At 46.6% G+C, this 21722-nt stretch overlaps 1 protein-coding gene across 1 annotated transcript in view; it reads left to right on the plus strand.

Annotated features, from left to right (window-relative positions):
• The window catches only part of CNTRL (centriolin), a 1084252-nt gene that overhangs the window by 954632 nt on the left and 107898 nt on the right, over positions 1-21722 (plus strand). Inside the window, exon 37 of the mRNA XM_085613596.1 lies at positions 2284-2509. Coding sequence (XP_085469722.1) covers positions 2284-2509 — 226 coding nt within the window. The remainder of the gene's footprint in view (positions 1-2283; positions 2510-21722) is intronic.

Below are 21722 nucleotides of genomic sequence, written 5' to 3' on the forward strand. Positions count from 1 at the left end.
AGGCTGACCAGCTGGCTCCATTTAATTGCGACACCGCTTTTCCATTCCTTCACTTTGCTTTTACAGATCAATGCATTTTTTGAGTTGTAGTTGTTCAGTTTAATTGAGCCAACCCACCGGATAACAATAATATGTAAAGTTCGGGAATGGAAAAGTGGTGCCCCGGAGACATGGAGCCACTTGGTCACCGTGGGAATAGGAGCATGAAAGTTCAACTCCCCTACCCCTCTCCCAACCCCGGCAAGGGTAGTAGATCGGTGGAGTGCATCATGAAGGTTGACAAATGGTGCTAGAAGATTGTAAGGGGACTTCGGAAGGATCCTAGTCAGCCTGGTCAAAGCAAATCATGCATAGACTTTCACCACTTACTGATGCGCAAAAGGGGCATAACAATTCCAATCCGGGTCACGTATCTCACCTGTTTAGACAAAGAAAATTCACCTCTTCACTGAGAAAAGCCCCGCCACATCAGCACAGGAAACTAGGCACTCTTCCGGGCTCCTTCGCTGGCCAACCCTCTTTTCAGAGAGCACCAATCCGTCTTCAGCAAGCAATGACAGTTCTGCCTGTAGACCTATCAATTGATACAACTCCAGCAAAGATCAGTCTATTCGCATTAGCCAATGAGTGAGTCACAGAATGTGGTAGCTGACATCTGTTTCTGGAATCATTCCGTAAAAGCCAACCAGAAAGTAGAACGGAGGCAGCATAGCTAAAGCGAAGCCAATCATAGCTTTGTTGTGGTCCTGTTGGTACTTTGATACTGGTAAACCAAATGTAAATGTAAATGTCAAGGTACTTATAGAGCGCACTGTCACCAGACGGCCACCTTGCGGTGTCGCCTTTTGCGGTTTCCTGGCGCTGATACTCATACCGCTGTGGAACCCCTCCTGGCTTTCCCTGTGAAGTGTCCACTCCTGGGCACCCCCAGGGTGAAGCCAGGCATCCTTAGCGCTGTTGGGGCCGGTGTGGAGGCTAAGCAAGCTATTGCCCAGAGTTGCAGCGTGGGGCCCGTGATTAGAAGAGGCACCGAGAATAGACAGGTCCGAGGAAATTTGAGCCCGAGCCCCGCCGAGGCGGGAATCAAACCCTGGTCCCTGGCCAGAACTCTGCTTCAGGGTCTGCCGCTCTAACTATTGAGCCACACTCCTCCACACAGTCTCTCTGTCTCTCTGTCTCTCTCTCTCCAAGCCATACCTTTTGTTTACAAACAAATGGGCATGGTAACCATAAAAACAAACAAGAAGCACGGCACGCGGCACCAATAGCAAAAGAATACGCTGCACACACGAGACGAAGGGTTCACTGCACAGGTACCCAGGACTGTAGTTGCCACGTCCAGTGGGACGCATGCCAAACGGAAAACACTACTCGCTGCAAAGCAGCCCTGCACATAGCAGCCAGTTTACATAGGCTACAGACCCTGTGCACTCAAGCACAGCCAAAAGTCACTCCTAGAGCAGTGTAGTATCCCGATTTCTTATTAGCATGACTGCTCCCTGGCTTCAAGATGGTGGCAATCTCACAAGGGCAAAAATGGGGATGTGGTGAGATGGTGGATAGTTGTCATTAAAGTGATTCATGGGAGGCAGAAAAAGGGCTGGGGGAGCAACATGGGGGACTGAGACTAAATATAGAGAGCACTGCACTCTGCAGAAAGTAAAAAACAAGCACAGGGCAAGCGTTGTGCAGGGAAAAGCTTTAACAAAAAGTCCCTCAAAGTGGATGAAAACAGTACTTTGGCCATGGGAGACTGGTAAGAGAAAAACAGAGGAAATCGTATGCTACAGCCAGTAGAAATGGAGGAAAAGTAAGTGGCAAGCTCAGGTACCAATGAAAAGCAAGGAGGGATGTAAGCCCCTTTTAAGATTTATATTAACAATAGATTTTACAAGCACAGTGCAAGCGCTATGCAGGTGAAACTGAAAAAGTACAAAATAATGAAGTAATACTATCGCAAAAGGTGCTGCTTAATTTGCCTTTTCTTGCTGCATAGTTTATTCCACCATGACGCATAATTTGCCCACCCCGCCGCATAATTCTAGTGGCCCTGACAAATGCCTCACCAGTAAAGGAGCGTTATGCAATGCTAAAATAAATATTAATTATCAGTATAGAGGTCAACCTCCTTTTTTTATTTCTGTGCACCCATTTAACAGTTGAGCTTGCTGATATAGCTAGTATCAAAAAAAAGTTTTTTAAAGATAATATTGATATTATATCACAGTTCTGTATTGTAGCGGTTTCTAGAGCCCTTCTAAATACATTTTCTATTTTATTTAGCTTCTTCTGCAGATCAGGGATCATGTACAATGTGAAGAACAAAGGTATGAAGAATTGGCAGCTAAACTGAAAGACCAGAAGCAAGTGTTGGAGAGGGAGCTGTCAAGCAAGCAGAGCACCCTGGAGCAGATGACAGAAAAGGTTTCCACTCTGGAGGAACAGGTCCTAAAATTTCAGAAAGAGGAGAAATGGTGCTCAGCCCTGGAGGATTCTCTCACAAAAGCCAGTAAGCCCTGTGAATATTAACATCAAATCTTGCTGCATAACGGTGTTGTTATCTTTACCTTTGATCGTAGTATAGACCAGTGCTTCCCAAACTTTTAAAAGTATGACACACTTTTTAGAGCACAACCTTTGTGACCCACCTAGTTTTAATGGACATGAGGCAGGAGATTTTTTGATGTAACAAAACTATTGTGTGGTAGTGCACTGTCATTTATAGACAGCACATTTTCCATTGAAATCGCCATCAAATTTGCACATTCATATAGTTTTACTGATCAAACGATATTGTACACAAATGGTGTGTGGAAATCGGGTTTCTGTCAATAGTTCTCATTTGTGCATTACCAAGTAATGTGTCTCAATTGGGTTTGATCCTATTGACCCCCATTGAAACTCATTCCATAATTACACTGGCTGCCTGTGGATAAGAGAATCCATTTTAAGACCTTGTGTATCGCTCACAAAATCCTCACCCATCAAGTGCCTCCTATCTTGTTCAATCTTCTCTTGCCTTATATACCGCGCCGTAAGCTGCGCTCTGCGGATCTGCACCTGGTGTGTGTTCCCTGAGTCAAAAGAGCAAGACCTGGGGGCGCTTTTTCAGGGCAATGGCGTCAGCCTTTTGGAATACTCTCCCTGTGACAATCAGGAGCATCCAGAATCACGGGGCCTTTAGAAAGGCCATCAAAACATGGCTCTTTCCGGTCTAGTTTTTGCCCCCTCGTCTCCACCCTGCATTCTGTTTCTGGTTCTAGCGCTGGGATGCCCCCTTGCTGGGGCAGCCCTGCGCTCTTTAAATCTATTACCATAAGATAAAATAACATTTAAATCTTTATTTCTATCACACTTTCTCTTCCGTAACGCCTAAATGTGTACAATTCATTTACAGGTATCTACAATGTGTTGTGTGTTACAAAAACGTTTTTTTTTATCATACTGCGAAGTGTGATGAGTTTTTAGACACCAGTCTCCATCTTTAAAAATGTAAGCAGCAATTTATCAGAAGACATAGCCTGACATTTGACCTTTGCCATTGAAGTGCATCAAATATGACCAGATCAATGCAGACTGTAAAGGCATCTTTATTTATTGCTTGTACTTTCACGGCCCACCAAAAATCAGCTAGCGACCCACCAGTGGGTCACAACCCACAGTTTGGGAAATACTTGGATAAATAGCATCATCTTCATGGTAGAGGTTGTAGGTCTAGCAGTTTCTTCATAGAAGTTTGCAGGTTAAATGGTGCCATGGGTGGGGGGATAGCGGGAGTAACTTTGTATGAAGTCACACTGTTGGAATTTCAGATATAACTAAGGGGCTTTTTTGATGGGGTTACTTTTTCCAGTGTTGCCTGTCTTTTTCTTTGTATTAGAAGGTAGAGGCGATCAGCTCTATGATCCATTTAGAGTAAACGCAAACATTCCACTGAAAAGTTATGGACTGCTTTGAGTCCCTAGGACTAAGATGCAAACAGTAACCTGACCTCCTTGATGCATCTTAAAAGTGTACTCTTTGTTTCTCTTGTGCTGTGCATGAAAGTAAATATCCAAGTATGCCTGTTCAAATGCAGGTTTCAAGTTTATCATGGTTTACAGGTGACACATGGTGATCAATGCATTTTATTGACAAGCAGGTGGTCTGCCTGATGATTTAGCCAGGCAGATGACCTTGTGTTTTTTGCCCACTGTAGGAAACTGTGTTTCTGTTACAGTAACCCTCCCACTTTTTGCCGGACTACTGTTGCACTTTGACTTGATGTGCCCTGGGTCCCTGCCAATCAGGTTCCCAGGGCCTGTGTTCTTTCCCAAAACTGTACCTTGTACTCCTAATTGGCACCTCTCTGCTCACATGTCAGTCCCTAGTAAAAAAGGTACCATGGGTATCAAGGGCACTGGGGCCAGGGAAGTACTCTAAGGGCTGCAGCACTTATTGTGCCATCCTTAGAGGTCCTGTACCTTTACCCACACACACTGCCATTGCAAGCTGCGTGTTTTGATGCAGACAAAGTGAAGAGTCGACATGGCACACATCCTTGTGTGTCATCCCCACAACCCACTGCCCTGGCATAGGTCAGCCACCCCTCTAGCTGGATCCACTATACCAGTGGTAGGGTACAGGTGCATAAGCCCTGTACCCCTACAGTGTCTAGACCAATTCTTAGACATTGTAAGTGCAGTAATGCCATTAAGAGTATATGGTGCTGGTAGTTTGCCATTACAAACTCCACAGCACCATAATGGCTTTACTAAAAACTGGGAAGTTTGGTATTAAACCCACACTTGATGCCAGTGTGGGATTAAATGGAAAATACACTCGGAGAACATCTTAGAGATGCCCCTTGAAAAACGACCAGCCTCTGGTGGGATCCCTTACTGGTACACACCAGCCTGCCACCACAAGACATGTTTCTGGACCCCTGAGGTGGGAGCCTTTGCTCCCTGAGCCCAGAAACAAAGCCTATCATGGGCGGAGGTGGTCACTCCTCCCCAGGTCAGGAAGAGCCATCTGTGGCAGAGGAGCTTCAAAGGCCTTGCCACCTTTGTAATGCGACTCCCAGCCTCTCCTGCTATCAGGAGTAGGCCCCCTTCTTGTCTCCCCTTTTCGGCAAGAAGACAGGCAGGGAAAACTAGCTCCACCCAGAACGTGTACCCACCTCTACCAACCCCACCTCTCAGGGGCAGGTGAGGTGAAGCTCACTCTTCAGTGCCCGCCATCTTGCAGATAGCAGGCACTCTCCAATCAGAGTGAGGGATTGTGCCCACTCCCCCACATGGGGTGAGCACACCAAGGGTGTAGTCACCCTAAGGTCAGTAGCCCATTGGCTACTGACCTCGATACCCCCTAAAATGCCCCCTAAATCCAGTATTTAGGGGGCAGCCCTGAACCAAGAAGACAGATTCCCGCAACCTAGGAAGAAGAAGGAAGAAAGAAGACACCAAGCAGAGGAGACTGCAGAGAACAACTGACTTGGCCCCAGCCCTACCAGCCTGTTTGCAGTTCCCAGAGATCCTGCGCCAAAAGTTGCCTTGTCCTACAGCCAGCGACCTCCATAACTCCCGGGAGGACTGACTGCCTTCAAAAAAGACCGGATCTCCTGTGAACAGCAGCTTTGGTCAAAAGAATCTCCTAAGACAGACTCTGGCCTGCTGAGGACAAAGAAACCTGACGCCTGGAACCACCACTGCACCGGACACCTTCGGCTCGAATCCGAGTGGTCAACCGGTCCTAGCATGGTCCCCCAGCGCTCCAGAGTTCGAGTCCACCGTGGGTTGATCCCTCCAGGACTCCCTGACGTCACCTGCAGCTTCTGCACGGAGACCTCTCCCCCCGGGAGTAGCCCGGTAAGGTTAAATCTGACCTCAAAAGACACCCCTGCATCCAGCCGCCCTGTGCCCTGGAGAAGAGACCCCAAGGTGAACCTACGTCCCCGAGCCCTCCAACTTACCTGCCCAGCTGTTGATGCCTCCTGGAAGACTTCCTGGACATAGCCTGCAGCTAAAAAACAAAACCAGCAATCCCCATTGAAAAAAACAGGGCACCCAATGCCAAAACAGCACCCTGCACTCAGCCGCCCACGCGGGTGTACTTTGGGTGTTAACCCTTTGCCCTGAGCTTAACACCTGGAGCTTTGCTCCCACAACCTTGTGGCCTGCTCATGAGCAGCCACCAAACGGAGGTCCCCTATCCCCCATTGGATAACATTGGGCCTCTGAACTCTGCTCCCGGCCGCCCTAGTGCTGCTGAGGGGGATTTGAGACTGCATCCTTGACCCTGGGGAATCTCTGGTTCTAACCCCAGAATACCAACTCCCACAAACTTGTACTTACCTGTAACCCGATAACTCAATATCCTTCCAAAAGGATTGCATTGAGTGTTTTTTTCTAAAAAAAAAAAAGTTGTGTGAAGTTGGTTTTGTATAAAACATTGAAAAACGGCAAATAACTAAAAACTGCTTTACTTACCTTTTCTCTAGGAAATGTCCCAGTGCGATATCTTGACATATCACACTGAGTGGAAGGAGTAATCCATAACGTAATCTAACATAATCTAACAGTAATTTCCCACTGTATTGAAAGCACTTGCAAAGCTGTAACAAAGTAATTTTCATTCGGCTTGCTTGTATTGTTCAACCTGCCATGAAAATTACCATTTACACTTACCTGTACCAGGCTTGCTTGGTTCTAGAAATAAATATACCTAAATAATATTTATATACAAGTCAAATTGATCTGAGTTCAGTTTTTGAGTGTGTGACATAAATTGCTGATTGAGTGTGTACAACAAATGCTTAACACTACCCTCTGATAGAGCCTTACTGCTCGCCCACACTACCACAAATAGAGAGTAAGGTGCTATCTACTTTTACTTCTGCCTACCTCTAGGGTTGCACTGGACTCTGTGCACACTATGCCTCATTTTAGTATAGTATATACAAAGTCAGCTGCCTACACCCACCTAATATTTTTCTTAGCTCCTAGCACACTCAACCTGCTATCTACATTGTTGGTACTTGCATTTAGGCACATTTAGACATATTGTGCTATCTAGAAGTATGGTTAAGAATTCAGGTAAGAAGAGTTGGTCTGGAAGGAAAAGTGACCTTGGCAAAAGAATAAACTATGACATAGCAAGCAGTGGGAAGCAAAAAGAATGCTTCAGGGTGGATGATTGAGTTGGAAGATAGGATAACTGAACTTCTAAGGGATGTTTATTTAAAAAAAAAAAAAAAAAAGAAAAGCAAGTAGCACTTTCCGACTCAACCTCATGATGGTGGGAAATATGTATAGTATGTGAATCTAGAAGAGTCAAGCCTCAAAACTAATGTTCCAGGTAAGTAATCCGCTTCTTATTCTGCTTTTTTGTGAGAACAGAGGCATGGGTTCTTTATTCAGCGGAAGGATGCTGTACAAGAACATGCACGCATCCAGAGGCTAGACTTTTCAACCAATATATGCTATGCAAAAAGGAAGAGTGTCCAGTAGATGTGTGCTAAACAAGAACTGCACGACTGTGCAGAGGACAAGGATTGATTATTCTGTAGATATTTGCTCTATAAAAACTCCCACCATTTGCTAATATGGAGTGGGCTTATTAGCTGTTAAATATTTATTATGCAGTTGCACCTCTGTAGTTACATTCAACACCTCATTCCATGAGAAATACCAAAAAAGCACCCTAATAGCTTTATCCTCTTTATGAATTGGTATCAAGCCTTGGGGGATCTAACTTTAGGAATTTAAACTAAGTACATGACTAATTTAATGCAGATTGGTCTAATGGTTCGTTGGCTATACCATACAACATTGAAAACCCATTGAATGTTAACACCATTTTTGCCATTAAGACATATACCAGTTGACCAGTTTCAACATTGAGAGTTCTTTCGGTGATGAAATAGCCTTGTGCAGCTAGGAAATCAATAGGATGTGTGTTCTATTTTTGTCACTGAGGAAGAAATGATTGATTTGGAGAAAAAAACGTAAGCACTAAATGGGCTACAGCCTAAGAGCCTCTTAAACGTGTGCGATGAAGAGAATCTAAAGAGAAATCACCAGTTCTTATAAAGAAACATATCCTCTGATTCTCCACATAATATAAACTGCCCTATATCCATTGGCAATATAGCCTTGAAATTCTCACCTATTGATAATGTGACATTCCACGAGATTCTGTCCCAGTAGAGCAACATATTTCAACATGTATTAGGTCCTCAGTAATACCTAGCACTATAACAGATCATTTGAACCCTTTCGCAGTTGGTTTCCAGCCACCAGATGAGCTATTATATCTCAGTTACTGAACAAAGCAAGCGCTAGTACTGAGATCCCTTGTTTCTGACATCAGACCCACAAGAAGAATCCATAGTAGTATCAGAAGTAAGGGAGTGGTACTCTATTGCACTATTATCATCTTTACATCTGGACAACAGGCGGCCTGGCGCAGTTGAAAGGAGAGGTGGATAGATTTACTCTTTCAAGGCTGCTAATGCCTTAGCATTTCTAGGGATCTGTAGGAAAGTTCCCCTTTTTGACATGGTCACCCAGACTTTTTACCTGGTATTTAATGTGATTTTGTCTGGAACCGCACTGGGTTCCTGCAAAGCTAACCAGGTCCCCAGTGCCAGATCTCTTTCCCAGAACTGTTAAATTGTTTCCCCCAATTAGCAATACCTTTAGCACACTCTGTAAGTCCCTAGTAAATGGTAGCTCTGGTACCTAGGGCCTGAGGTACTGCAGAGGGTCCCTGAGGGATGCAGCACGATTTGTGCCACACTAAGGGAACACTCATCAAACACATGGAGGGCTGCCATTGCAGGCCGCGTGATTTGGTGCGGACTAAAGTGAAAAACACAGCATGATACACATCCCTATGCGCCATGTCTCCTAACAATGAATGTAGTATTTGTAAGTCACCCCTACAGCAGGCCTTACAGTCCGAAGGCAGGGTGCTTAATATTACACATCAGGGCATAACTGAATGAACAGATATGCCCCTGTGCTGGTCAGTCCATTGCTGCCAGTGCAAGTGACCAGGGAAGCCATTTTAACCCCTTCGCTGCTGCGGACATTCCGCTGCAGCGCTGGGGGGGGGCAGGGGGGCAGCGCGGTGGGCCTGTGCTCATGACGGAGCCGCTCCGTCATGAGCCACAGTTGAGCTGTGCTCATGACGGAACGGTTCCGTCATGACTCCGCCCATTTGCGTTGTCCCCTCGCACAGGCGGGGAAACAGCGCCGCGCAGGCGGAGCGGCCGCCAAAAGGATTGTCATGACGGAACCGTTCCGTCATGAGCACACGCCAACCGTGGCTCATGACGGAACGGTTCCGTCATGAGCAGGGAAGGGGTTAAGACATTTGCTGGACACTGGTGAAAACGAATTCCCCTGCCACATGATGTCTTCACCGAAGATAGGGATGTTTGGTATCAAACGTCTCAGATTAATAAACCCACGCTGATTCCAGTGTTGGATTTGTTAATACATGCACTCAGGGAGCGCCTTAGAGGTGCCCCCTGAAAACCTACCAGCCTCTGTTGCGTTGGCTGACTGGTTTCTGCCATCCTGATACTCGAGACCAGTTTCTGATCTCCTAGGGTGATAGCATTTTGCCTGTCCGGGAAGAGGGGGTCACACCCCCTCCTACAGGATAACCTGCTGATTAGCCTTTCTAGGCCAGCAAGCTTCAAAGAAGTTGCCGCCTTTGAAATGCAATGTTCGAGGCATATGAGCTGCAGATCACACACTGAGGATAAGATCGCCATCTGGTGTTGGGCTCGGATGATTGCAGGTTGTTGTTGTCTTCGGAGAAGCCTTTGGTCACGAGGTTGGTGACTCCTCCCCTGGACAACAGTGCGCATGGGCATCCACTCCATCGGCAGATTGTTTTTTTCCGCCATTGGGTTCGGATGAACTTTTTTCCGCTCCAGCAGAAAACTTCCAGCAATCGATTTAACTCTTTGATTTGTATTCCATCGACGTCGACATCAACTCGGACCGGTTCCGGAAGCGGCTGATGGACAGGACACCCTTCAAAAAATGCCCCCAGTGTGGAGCGAAGTTCCCCCACAGTGACCACCACGAGGTTTGCAACCTCTGCCTGTCGCCGGAACACAACGAGTCCACCTGTCCAGCTTGTTCCGCTTTCCGTTCGAAGAAGACCCTCCGGGACCGAAGAGCTCGACGCCATATTATGGCCAAACCAGCTCCAGAACCGGAGGACATCTTTGCTCAAGATGTTCCCGAAGACGACACCGAAGATCTCGAGATCGTGTCCGAAGCCGACGATTCCGATGACCTCATCACTCCAGGGCAGCGTGTGAGTACCACCCCCCCTGCCCCTGCCCCATCCAAAAAAGCAGTGGTCAAGACTCCGCCAGTTGGGCCCAGTCGCGACCGGAAATCCTCTTCAGAAGCCCCGCCCTCGGGCCCGGCTCCGAAGACATCTAAGCCTGTGGGTGGCTCGGGCTCGAGCAAACCTCACCTAATTGTGCCTTTAACACCCTCGGCACCCAAACACTCATTGTTGGCACCGAAACAGGCTCCAAGACCGAAATCTCCTTCGGCACAGAAACGTTCCTCGGCACCGAAGTCTCCACCGGCACCGAAACGTTCTTCAACATCGATGCCTAAAAGTCCATCGGCACCGAAAACTCATTCGGCACCGAAACATCAATCGGCACCGAAACCTCAGTCGGCACCGAAAAATCAGTCGGCACCGAAAAATCAGTCGGCACCGAAAAATCCATCGGACCCGAAAAAATCATCGGAGCCGAAAACTGCGTCCCCGCCGAAACAAGCTCATAAAGACCCGAAGCGGACGTCACAGACACCACCTTCGGAGCCAGATGATCTTTTTCGACCAGATCCTACTCAGAAGCGGATCTACATCAATCCTAAAACGGGACATGTGACTGCCATCCCATATAAAAAGCGGAAGCTGGACACTACACCTCCCCCAGCTCCCATACGGAAAAAGGACTGTGCTACTTCACCACTTCGTCCTTCCTCTCCTGTTTTACCTCCTAACCCGTCCCCCCCTCCTCCTCCTGCTTCTCCTTTACCTTTACCTTTACCATCTCCCTATCATTCACCTCCTCCACAGGATGATAATGATGACTTAGGGGGAGGGGCGGACCCTGATTTATTTGATGATCCTGCTGACCCAAACGACCCTTTTACGTTCCCAGACCCAGCACCCATGGATGACTGGTCTTATCCTATACCTGACATGCCTGACCCCACTACCTACCCTTCCAAGCCCTCCCCTCCTGATGACCACCTAGGGTACGGCCAACTTATAAATAGGGCAGCAACATTCCACGGCGTTACAATGCACACAGACGCCATTGAAGAGGACTTCCTCCTTGATACCTTTGAGCAGTCACAAAAGACTGTCCACATACTGCCCATGATCAAAGGGGTTATATAGCATGCTACTGAAGTCTTTAAGGACCCTGTTCGAGCTAGGGTGCTCAACCCACGCATCGAAAAAAAGTACCGACCAGCCCCGCAAGACCCTGCATACATTAAGGCCCAGCTCCCTTTAGACTCCCTAGTCGTATCAAATGCCAGGAAGCGCGCTAACTCTCAGACAACTGGAGAAACGCCTCCCCCAGACAAGGAGTCTAAGCTTTTAGAAGCCTCGGGCAAACGGGTCGCCGCGCAGGCGGCTAACCATTGGCGTATTGCCAATACCCAGGCCCTGTTAGCCAGGTATGATAGAGCGCATTATGACCAACTTGAGGACCTTATGCAGCATCTGCCTGAACCTTTTAAGTCCCAGGCCTCTGACCTCATCCAAGAAGGCAAATTAATATCTAATGCCTCCATTAAATGCGCCTTAGATGCAGCAGACACTGCTTCTAGAGCGGTCAATACTGGCGTCTTACTCAGACGACATGCCTGGCTCCGTATTTCCGGTTTTAAACCGGAGGTTCAAACCGCAATTCTTGCTCAACCTTTCAACCAAGAGCAGCTATTTGGCCCTGCAGTGGATACTGCATTAGAAAAAATGAAAAAGGATAATGAAACTGCCAAGTCTATGGGAGCACTGCAGTCTCAACAGAACCGGGGTTCCTTTCGTCGCTCCTTTTATAGAGGAGGCTCCAAAAACACATCAACTGAGACCACGTCCACCTTTAAAAATTCTGGACAAACATCCCCTAACAGAGGTTACTTCCGGGGAGGTTATAGGGAAAACAATAACAAAGGTCGAGGACGCGGCAATAACAACAACACCCGCACCTCACCAGCCACCAAACAGTGACTTGCCACCACTCCCCCCAGACCATTCCACTCCGGTCGGGGGACGACTCCAACAATTCCTGCCTGTCTGGACTTCCATCACCACAGACAGGTGGGTAAGACAAATTATCCAGTCTGGCTACTGCCTCGAACTCATACAATCCCCCCCAAACATACCGCCCAAACAACGTCCAATGTCCTCGCATCATCTCTCTCTCCTCAAACAAGAAGTTCAATCCCTGTTACAAAAACATGCGATAGAACCAGTTCCCCTTCAACATCAGGGAAAAGGGGTATATTCTCTATACTTCCTCATTCCCAAAAAGGACAAAACACTAAGGCCCATACTGGATCTCAGACTACTAAACCAGTATATACATTCGGATCATTTTCACATGACCACTCTCCAACAAGTCCTCCCACTTTTACAACAGGGAGACTTCCTCGCCACATTGGACCTCAAGGACGCATACTTTCACATCCCTATGCATCCCGCTCACAGAAAATATCTACGATTTGTGGTAGATGGGCAACACTATCAATTTACAGTTCTCCCATTCGGAGTAACAACAGCACCCAGAGTGTTCACCAAGTGCCTAGCAGTCGTGGCAGCGCATCTCAGAAGACAACAGATCCATGTCTTCCCCTATCTGGACGATTGGCTCATAAAAGCCAATACATACCAAAAATGCGTTCTCCACACTCATCGCACGATTCAAACTCTCCACGATTTGGGATTCACTATCAACTACCGCAAATCCCACCTACAACCTTCCCACTTACATCAGTATCTAGGAGCAACCATAGATACATCCAAAGCCATTGCCTATCCCAGCACAGCCAGGATAGCCAGTATACAAAATCTCATCTCTCAATTTCAAACTCATCCATCTCTTCCAGCAAGAGTGTTCATGCAGCTCCTAGGCATGATGGCGTCCTGCATCTCCATAGTCCCACACGCACGACTTCAAATGCGTCCCTTACAAGAATGCTTAGCACAACAGTGGAACCAAGCTCACGGACAACTTACCGATCTGGTGTTGGTGGACAGTCGCTCACTTCGATCACTGAAATGGTGGAACACCATCAACCTGTCCAAAGGGAGACCGTTCTTAGAGCCTCTTCCACAAGTTGTGCTAACTACAGACGCATCTCTCACGGGGTGGGGAGCCCACCTCCTTCACCATACCACTCAGGGCAGATGGACCAGTCAACAGAAACTGCTCCACATCAACCACCTGGAACTCTTAGCAGTGTTCCTAGCACTAAAATCCTTTCAAATTCACCTAAAGAACAAAACTGTCCTCATACGCACAGACAACATGACGACAATGTATTATATACAGAAACAGGGAGGGACACACTCTCTCCAACTGTCCCAACTGGCACAGCAAATCTGGAGATGGGCAATTCCCCAAAACATCTACCTGTTAGCAGAACATCTCCCAGGGATCCACAACCAAGTGGCCGACCTCCTAAGTCGCCACACACAACAGATCCACGAATGGGAACTACACCCCAAAGTTCTACTCCCCTTCTTCCAGAAGTGGGGACAACCAGACATAGACCTGTTCGCCACTCCCGAAAACACAAAATGCCCAACCTTCGCCGCCAGGTTTCCACACCCACAGTCGAAGGGCAATGCCCTATGGATGAACTGGTCAGGCAGATTTGCGTACGCCTTTCCGCCTCTCCCACTAGTTCCATTTGTGGTACGCAAACTGAAACAACAGTCACTAACACTAATACTAGTGGCTCCCACTTGGGCACGTCAACCGTGGTTCACCACACTTCTGGAACTATCTTTAGTTCCACATCAAAAGCTACGCCTCTCCCCGGATCTGTTAACCCAGAACCATGGAGAAATCAGACACCCAGATCCTCAAACACTGAACCTAGCGATCTGGCTCCTGAGGTCTTAGAGTTCGGTTACCTCAATCTCCCTCCAGACTGTATGAATATCATAAAAGAAGCCAGACGCCCTACTACTAGAGCGTGTTATGCCGCTAAATGGAAACGATTTGCCATCTACTGCGCTAATAATGACATACATCCATTGGATGCTTCCATCCAAAACATCATTTGCTATCTACTACACTTGCAAAGATGCAATCTAGCGTATTCCTCTATACGATTACACCTAGCAGCCTTGGCAGCCTACTTGCAAAATAGGCAACACCTGTCCCTTTTTAAGGTACCAGCCATCAAAGCGTTTATGGAAGGTCTCAAAAGGATTCTTCCCCCAAGATTGCCACCTGCCCCAGTGTGGAATCTCAATGTGGTCCTAACAAGACTCATGGGCCCCCCATTTGAACCTATGCACAAATGTGAATTGCAATTCCTAACATGGAAGGTAGCCTTCCTTATCGCAATCACTTCCCTGCGCAGAGTAAGTGAAATACAAGCCCTTACACTTGAAGAACCTTTCTTACAACTACACCGTAACAAAGTGGTTCTTAGGACAAACCCTAAATTTCTTCCAAAAGTGATTTCCCCTTTCCACCTTAACCAATCAGTAGAATTACCGGTCTTTTTCCCAAATCCAGACTCGGTAGCTGAAAGGGCCCTACATACCTTAGATGTTAAAAGAGCATTGCTTTATTACATCGACAGAACAAAACCTTTTCGAAAGACAAAACAACTCTTTGTTGCTTTCGCGCCACCACACAAAGGCAACCCAATCTCCAAATCAGGGATAGCCAGGTGGATAGTTAAATGCATCCAAATATGCTACCTCAAGGCTAAACGTACACTCACAGTTCCCCCTAGGGCGCACTCCACGCGTAAAATAGGGGCTTCTATGGCCTTCTTAGGCAATATTCCCTTAGAAGACATTTGCAAGGCAGCCACATGGTCTACCACGCATACCTTCACTAAACACTATTGTGTTGACGTGCAGGCCAAACAACAGGCCTCCGTGGGCCAGGCTGTCCTAAAAACTTTATTTCAAACTGCTGCAACGGATACAGGCGACCACCGCTAAGGGGAGCACTGCTGTATAATCTATCCTCAGTGTGTGATCTGCAGCTCATATGCCTCGAACGGAATATGCTACTTACCAGTATGCATCTGTTCTTGGCATGTAGAGCTGCAGAGTCACACACGCCCGCCCGCCTCCCCGGGACCTGTATCTGTTCCAGCATCCGTCTTACTTAGACATTACACATGGACATCCTTTCTTTCTTTTCTATATACTCCATCTTTTCCCAACATGGCGAAAAACAATCTGCCGATGGAGTGGATGCCCATGCGCACTGTTGTCCAGGGGAGGAGTCACCAACCTCGTGACCAAAGGCTTCTCCGAAGACAACAACAACCTGCAATCATCCGAGCCCAACACCAGATGGCGATCTTATCCTCAGTGTGTGACTCTGCAGCTCTACATGCCAAGAACAGATGCATACTGGTAAGTAGCATATTCCTTTTGCCTCCCTCATAGGAAAGGAAGCCAAACCCCTTTATCCAGATCCCTTTGACACCTGGACAGGTGGGAATATTAGCCAGTCAGGTATGCGTGCCACCCTCAGGCAAGTACCACACCTACAGAGGCCTAGTCTGAGGTGAACATGACGTTTCAGAAGTGGTCATCATTGTGATGGCAAATTTAGGAGCTCTGGGACAGGGTTATGCCCACTTCCCACAGGAAGTGGTCATATGGGGGCATAGTGACCCCAAGAGTCACTAGCCAATTGGCTACTACCCTACACTCCTCTAACACCCCTAAATTCAGTATTTAGGGGAGCCCCTGAAGCCCCTGACACCAGAAAATCTGATTGTGCCGACCTTAAAGAAGAAGAGTCGCAACTACAAGAACAGAAGACCCAGCAACTGAATTGGCGCCAACCCTGCTGGGCTGCCTGCTGGCTTCGACAATTGCACTAAAAGACAATTTGTCCTACAGCTGCTGTGTTCCTCAAAACCTGGGAGACCTGTCAGCACTTCATGCAGGAAGCAAGAACTCCTATGAAGTAGCGGACCTGCTTCCGTGCATCCTGCAGGCACCCCAAGACACCTGAGAGGACTTTGTGACCTCAAAAACTTGACGCCTAGGCACACCACTGCACCTGTAACGCCCAGCCTGAGTTTAAGTGGGCCAATGGTGCCATCGTGGTCCCCCAGCCCTCCAGGGTCCGAGTTTACCGTGGTTTCACCCCTAGTGAACTCGCCGACGTTGCTCCAGCCTCTGCATGCAGGCCACCTCTACCACGACTGCTCCTGCTAATCAAAATCAGATGCCTAAAGCCACCTCTGCACCCGTCACCCCAGGGTCGCGGAGAAGAGGACCAAAGGTGTCCCATTGTGCCCGAACATTGTGAGACCTGACAACCCCCTGTTGGTTCAGGCCGACTGGCCACCCAGTCAACACCTAGAGCCACTTTACACGATGACTAATCTCCATAGACTTGCATTGGGCACCCAACGCTGTTTTGCACCCCTGCACCTGGCCGCCATAGTGCCGCTGGTGGTGTTAGGCTGGTGCTTCCTCGGACCTTTCCCACTACTCACCTTAACTCCTGGAGACTGGTCCCATAAGTCGCTATACTGTAGCTGAATGCCACACTTGCTTTTTCTCCCATAGGATATAACATTGCAGCTTCTGAAAATTGCACAGTGTCAACTTTTTATATACAAAAGCCTTTCTATTAAAAAACATACTTACCTGATCAAATTGATTCTGTTGCCTAAACATATATAAAGATACCTGTTATATTTTATAAATTGGTGTGGATCTCCTTGAGTCATGTGCATCATTTATTGACTATTGTGTGTATTTGCAGATGTCTTACACTCCTCTCTTATAAGCCTAAGGCTGCTCGACCACACTACCCCATAGAGGAGCACCTTGGGATTGCTAGAGCAAGCCCCTGTCCACTCATAAGAAAACCCTGGACCCTGCACAATATATTTCATTTTGATCTATCATATAAAGAGCCAGCTTCCTACAGGATTTAATGCAGTTACTTGTTCTAGACAGTCCTGAGACAAAAAGCAGGACTTCCCAGAGGTTCTAAATTAAGAATTTCCTGTTCGAGGCGTGTACTATAGATATACATGCTTTGCATACTCCTGCCATCTACTGTTGGGTCCAGATGTTTGCAAGTTGTTTTTCTTCGAAGAAGTCTTCCAAGTCACGAGGTAAGGTGACTCCTCCTTTCAGTGATAGTGCGCATGGGCATCGACTCCATTGTTAGTTTATTTTTTTCCCGCCATCGGGTTTGGAAGTGAATTGCTGCACTCTAGTTTGAAACCGTCCTTCGGGTTCCCCTCGGTGCGCAATCCACTGTACCCTCGATGGTATTGTTCTCGTACGCGTTTCCCTCTTCTCTGGGTATCGAATCGATCGGAAAATACTTCACTTTTAGTTGGAAACATCGCAGGTGGCCCTCTGGCCTAGCCGCATCAGTCCACCCTTCTGCCGATGGAACGGACTCCTTTCCAATTCTGTCCTCGGTGCAACTCTAAGTACCCGCGCACCGACGTACAGAATCTTTGTAACTTGTGCCTCTCACCGGAGCACAAGGAAGAAGATTGCGACGCCTGTAAGTCATTCTGGTCCAAAATGACTGTACGTGATCGTCGGGCTCGGCGAAGAGAAATGCATCACCAAAGCATTTAACATACCCTGGATATCTTCGGGGAAGAATCCGAACATGAAGAAGTCGAAGCGTCAGCAGCAGAAGAGGAAGAAGCCTTCTGTGTTCCAGTATTCGATTCTGAACTGGGGATTGATTTGAGTCTCCGGGACAGGCTACCGTGAGTACTAAAGACCCTTTACCCCACAAAACCTCTTGCATCAAGCGTAAGGCTTCTGCACCACCTCTGCCTTCGGGCATTGGTCGGCACTGAGACAATGTTTCCGACACCCCGCCCTCGGGCCCGACGCCGAAACAAACAGTCAAGCCTTCCGGCTTGTGATCGAGTTGTCCTCCGTTCGGAAAAACAAGACTAGTTCGGAAACAATGCTTTCCGCTCTGAAAGATAAACATGCTTCTGAGCTGAAACCTTCCGCTCCTAAAGGCAAGACTGCTTCGGCACTGAAACCTTCAACGCCAAAAACAAAAGAAAGCCTCGCAAAGTCTCTGGAATCTATCCTGGAGCATTTCAAAGAAGAATTAGACCCTAAACAAAAGAAGATATACATCAATCCAGATACTGGACATATTTTAGCTAAGACACCATCTAAACGGAAACTTCCTTTAGAGGATCCGGCTTATAAGATTCCTCTTCAAAAAAAGAAGGACATGGCTGCAAGTCCGATTCATCCACCTCCACCATGTTCTCCACATTTACCAAGCTCAGATTCTCTACCTCAGGGGTCTCCTCATACACTACCTGATATAGATGAGGATGATGATGACAATACTAATTTGCTTGTAGATCCATTGAAAAAAAAGAGTGGCTGCTCAAGCCACTAATCACTGGCACATTGCTAACACATAGGGCCTACTTGCTAGGTATGATAGAGCACACTGGGACGAGATGGAACAACTACTTCACTATCTCCTAGATGAACACAAAATTAAAGCACAGCAGTTAGTTCACGATGGGGGGGTAGGTTCCCAGTTTTTTCCACAGCTTGAAATGCTGCGATGGTGGATTTTTGTGTGTCAACTATTTTTAAGACAACGTAAACCGATGGTCTACATATTACAAATAGCTATATATATCTTTCTTCTATGCTCGATATTTTGATGTTAACCACTGGCATGAACAGGAAATAATGAGAAACAAACAAACATGCAGGTGCCTTTCTTTAATTTCTTTCACATGCAAATTGCATGTTCACGTCAGTCACGTCTTTGGGGGGAAGTGACTTCATCGCTACCCACACTGACTAAAGCCCAGGACCTCATATAGGCCATTAGGAAGGGCTGAAACATGTTGGTGTTCTAGGGTAATAGGACCATTACATCCTCTAGCCCTACATTTGTTTTTGACCTTCTCTCCCACCCCACGAATAAAGGATACTTTTGGAGTAGGAGAGGCGTTCTCTTTAAAGTTACGCCCCGATACACACAGTCTTCATGAGTGCTCCCTGAAACATGGTTGAGACCACCCCAACCTTTAGGAGTTGAGGTGAACCCGAAGATGGAGCATATCACTATGAGAGTGAGTGAGGGTTGTATTAAGAAAAGGGTCTCTTTCCCTTCCCACCCACAATAGTGGGTCGGCTATAACCTGGCGTACGGTCCATCCCCCTTCTCTTCACCTCTTTTATAGGAACCATTTTGGTTCCAGAGGTGATACTAATTGGTTTTTGGAGTATATGACAGGGAAGACGTAGCCATATCATCCTCTTCATTGAGGACCTCTCTACCCTCCTAGGTTTCCCAGCTGGGATCCCTAACCTTGTGAAATAGTACTTAAATTTACCACCAGATTGTATGACCAATCTTAAAGAAGCTAGAAAGCCTTCCACAAGAGCTTGTTATGCAGCTAAATAGGAGAGATTTGTTGTCTATTGTAGCAACAACAAAATTAATCCTCTAGATGCTTCTTTATTAAACATGATATCTTATCTTTTGCATTTAGAGCAAGCTGGTCTAGCCTACACATCTATTCGATTGCACCTTGCAGCAGTAGCAGTATATTTGCAAAACAGAAAACATTTATAAGTTCCAGTATTTAAAGCCTTTATGGAAGGCTTTAAGAGAGTTATTCCACCTAGAACACTTCTGGCGCCAGTTTGGAATCTCAACATTGTGCTTACAAGACTCATGGGTCCACCTTTTGAACCATTACACAATTGTCCTTTGCAGTTCATTTCATGGAAGGTTGCCTTACTTATTGCTATCACTTCATTAAGGAGAGTTGGTGAGCTACAGGCATTAACCTTATAAGAACCATTCTTTCATACTGAAGATAATGGACGCTCCAAGGTGTTGCACTCACACATTGTGGTTCTTAGAGACTAGTACGGTGCGGTTCCTCGCCTCCGCGGAGGTGGACTAACTGAGGAACTGCTGGCTGAGAGGTGTGTGGCAGGATTGATGAAGACCACATAACAGGATTGTGGATGTTGCAACAATCAGTCCACTTCCAGGTGCCGCGTGCTAGATTGGTCCATTGGTAATCTGTAGATACCTGTCTTACGGCTTCCTATGTCGGAGCCTCTTTGAAGCATCTATGTCGGAGCCTCTTTGAAGCATCTGTCATTATTACTATGTTATGCAGTGTATTGATGATGAAGGAAGTTGTAATTTTGAGGACACCAATAAAGTTTGTTTAAATCTAAAAAAAAAACAACAAAAAAAAAGAACCCTTCTTTCAACTCCATAAAGATAGGGTAGTTCTTCGCACCAATCAAAACTTCCTTCCTAAAATAGTTTCTGCTTTTCATCTTACCCAAACAGTCAAGTTACCTGTGTTCGTCCCTCAACCTGATTCAGCGTCAGAAAGAGCTCTTCACACACTTGATGTTAGAAGAGTGCTATTGAACTATGTTGAAAGGACAAAAGATTTTCGCAAAACAAAGCAACTTTTTGTTGCATTTGCTCCACATCACAAGGGCAATTCTATCTCTAAATCTGGCATTTCCAGATGGATTATTAAATGCATTCAGACTTGCTATGCTAAAGCTAAAAGAACTTTATACGTCCTCGAGCGCATTCCCCTCGCAAAATAGAAGTAACTATGTCCTTTTTAGGCAACATTCCTATAGCTGACATCTGTAAAGCAGCAACATGGTCCACACCACACACATTTACCAAACACTATTGTGTGGATATGTTAGGTTGTCAACAAGCCAATGTAGGCCAAGCTGTGCAAAAGACACTTTTTCATACAACTTCAACATCTACTGGTTAGCCACCACTTTGGGAGAATATTGCTATATAGTCTATGCAAAGCATGTGTATCTACAGCACACATGCCTCAAACGGATAATGCTACTTACCCAGTAAGCATCTGTTCTTGGCATGTAGGGCTGTAGATTTACATGCGCCTTCCCACCTCCCCGGGCACCTGTAGTTGTTGCAGTTCTTATTATATACATTACATACGTATGGACATTTCTGTACTACACTCACTTACTTCATGCTCACCCTCTTACGGAAAAACAATCCAGCAATGGAGTCGATGTCCATGTGCACTATCACCGAAAAGAGGAGTCACCTTACCTCGTGACTGGAAAGACTTCTTCAAAGAAAAATAACTTGCAAACATCCGGACCCAACACTAGATGGCAGGAGTATGCAAAGCATGTGAATTTACAGCCCTACATGCCAAGAACAGATGCTTACTGGGTAAGTAGCATAATCCATTTCCAGTCAGATAATAAGTGGGGTAGCTGATCTGTTAGAACCCTCAGCCCACTAAATTCTTCATACACTATTCATGAGGAGGTGAACTTGGCTGAGAACAGACATGCTTCAGACGACCAGACTCTCAGAAAAAGGAGGTGAACCCTTTGCATACAGACAATAAAATGCCATGGATGAAAGTGAATCTAGGAACAAAGGCAATATCCTTGCA

This window comes from Triturus cristatus, chromosome 1_2 (assembly GCF_964204655.1).
Source record: "Triturus cristatus chromosome 1_2, aTriCri1.1, whole genome shotgun sequence".
Taxonomy (NCBI): domain Eukaryota; kingdom Metazoa; phylum Chordata; class Amphibia; order Caudata; family Salamandridae; genus Triturus; species Triturus cristatus.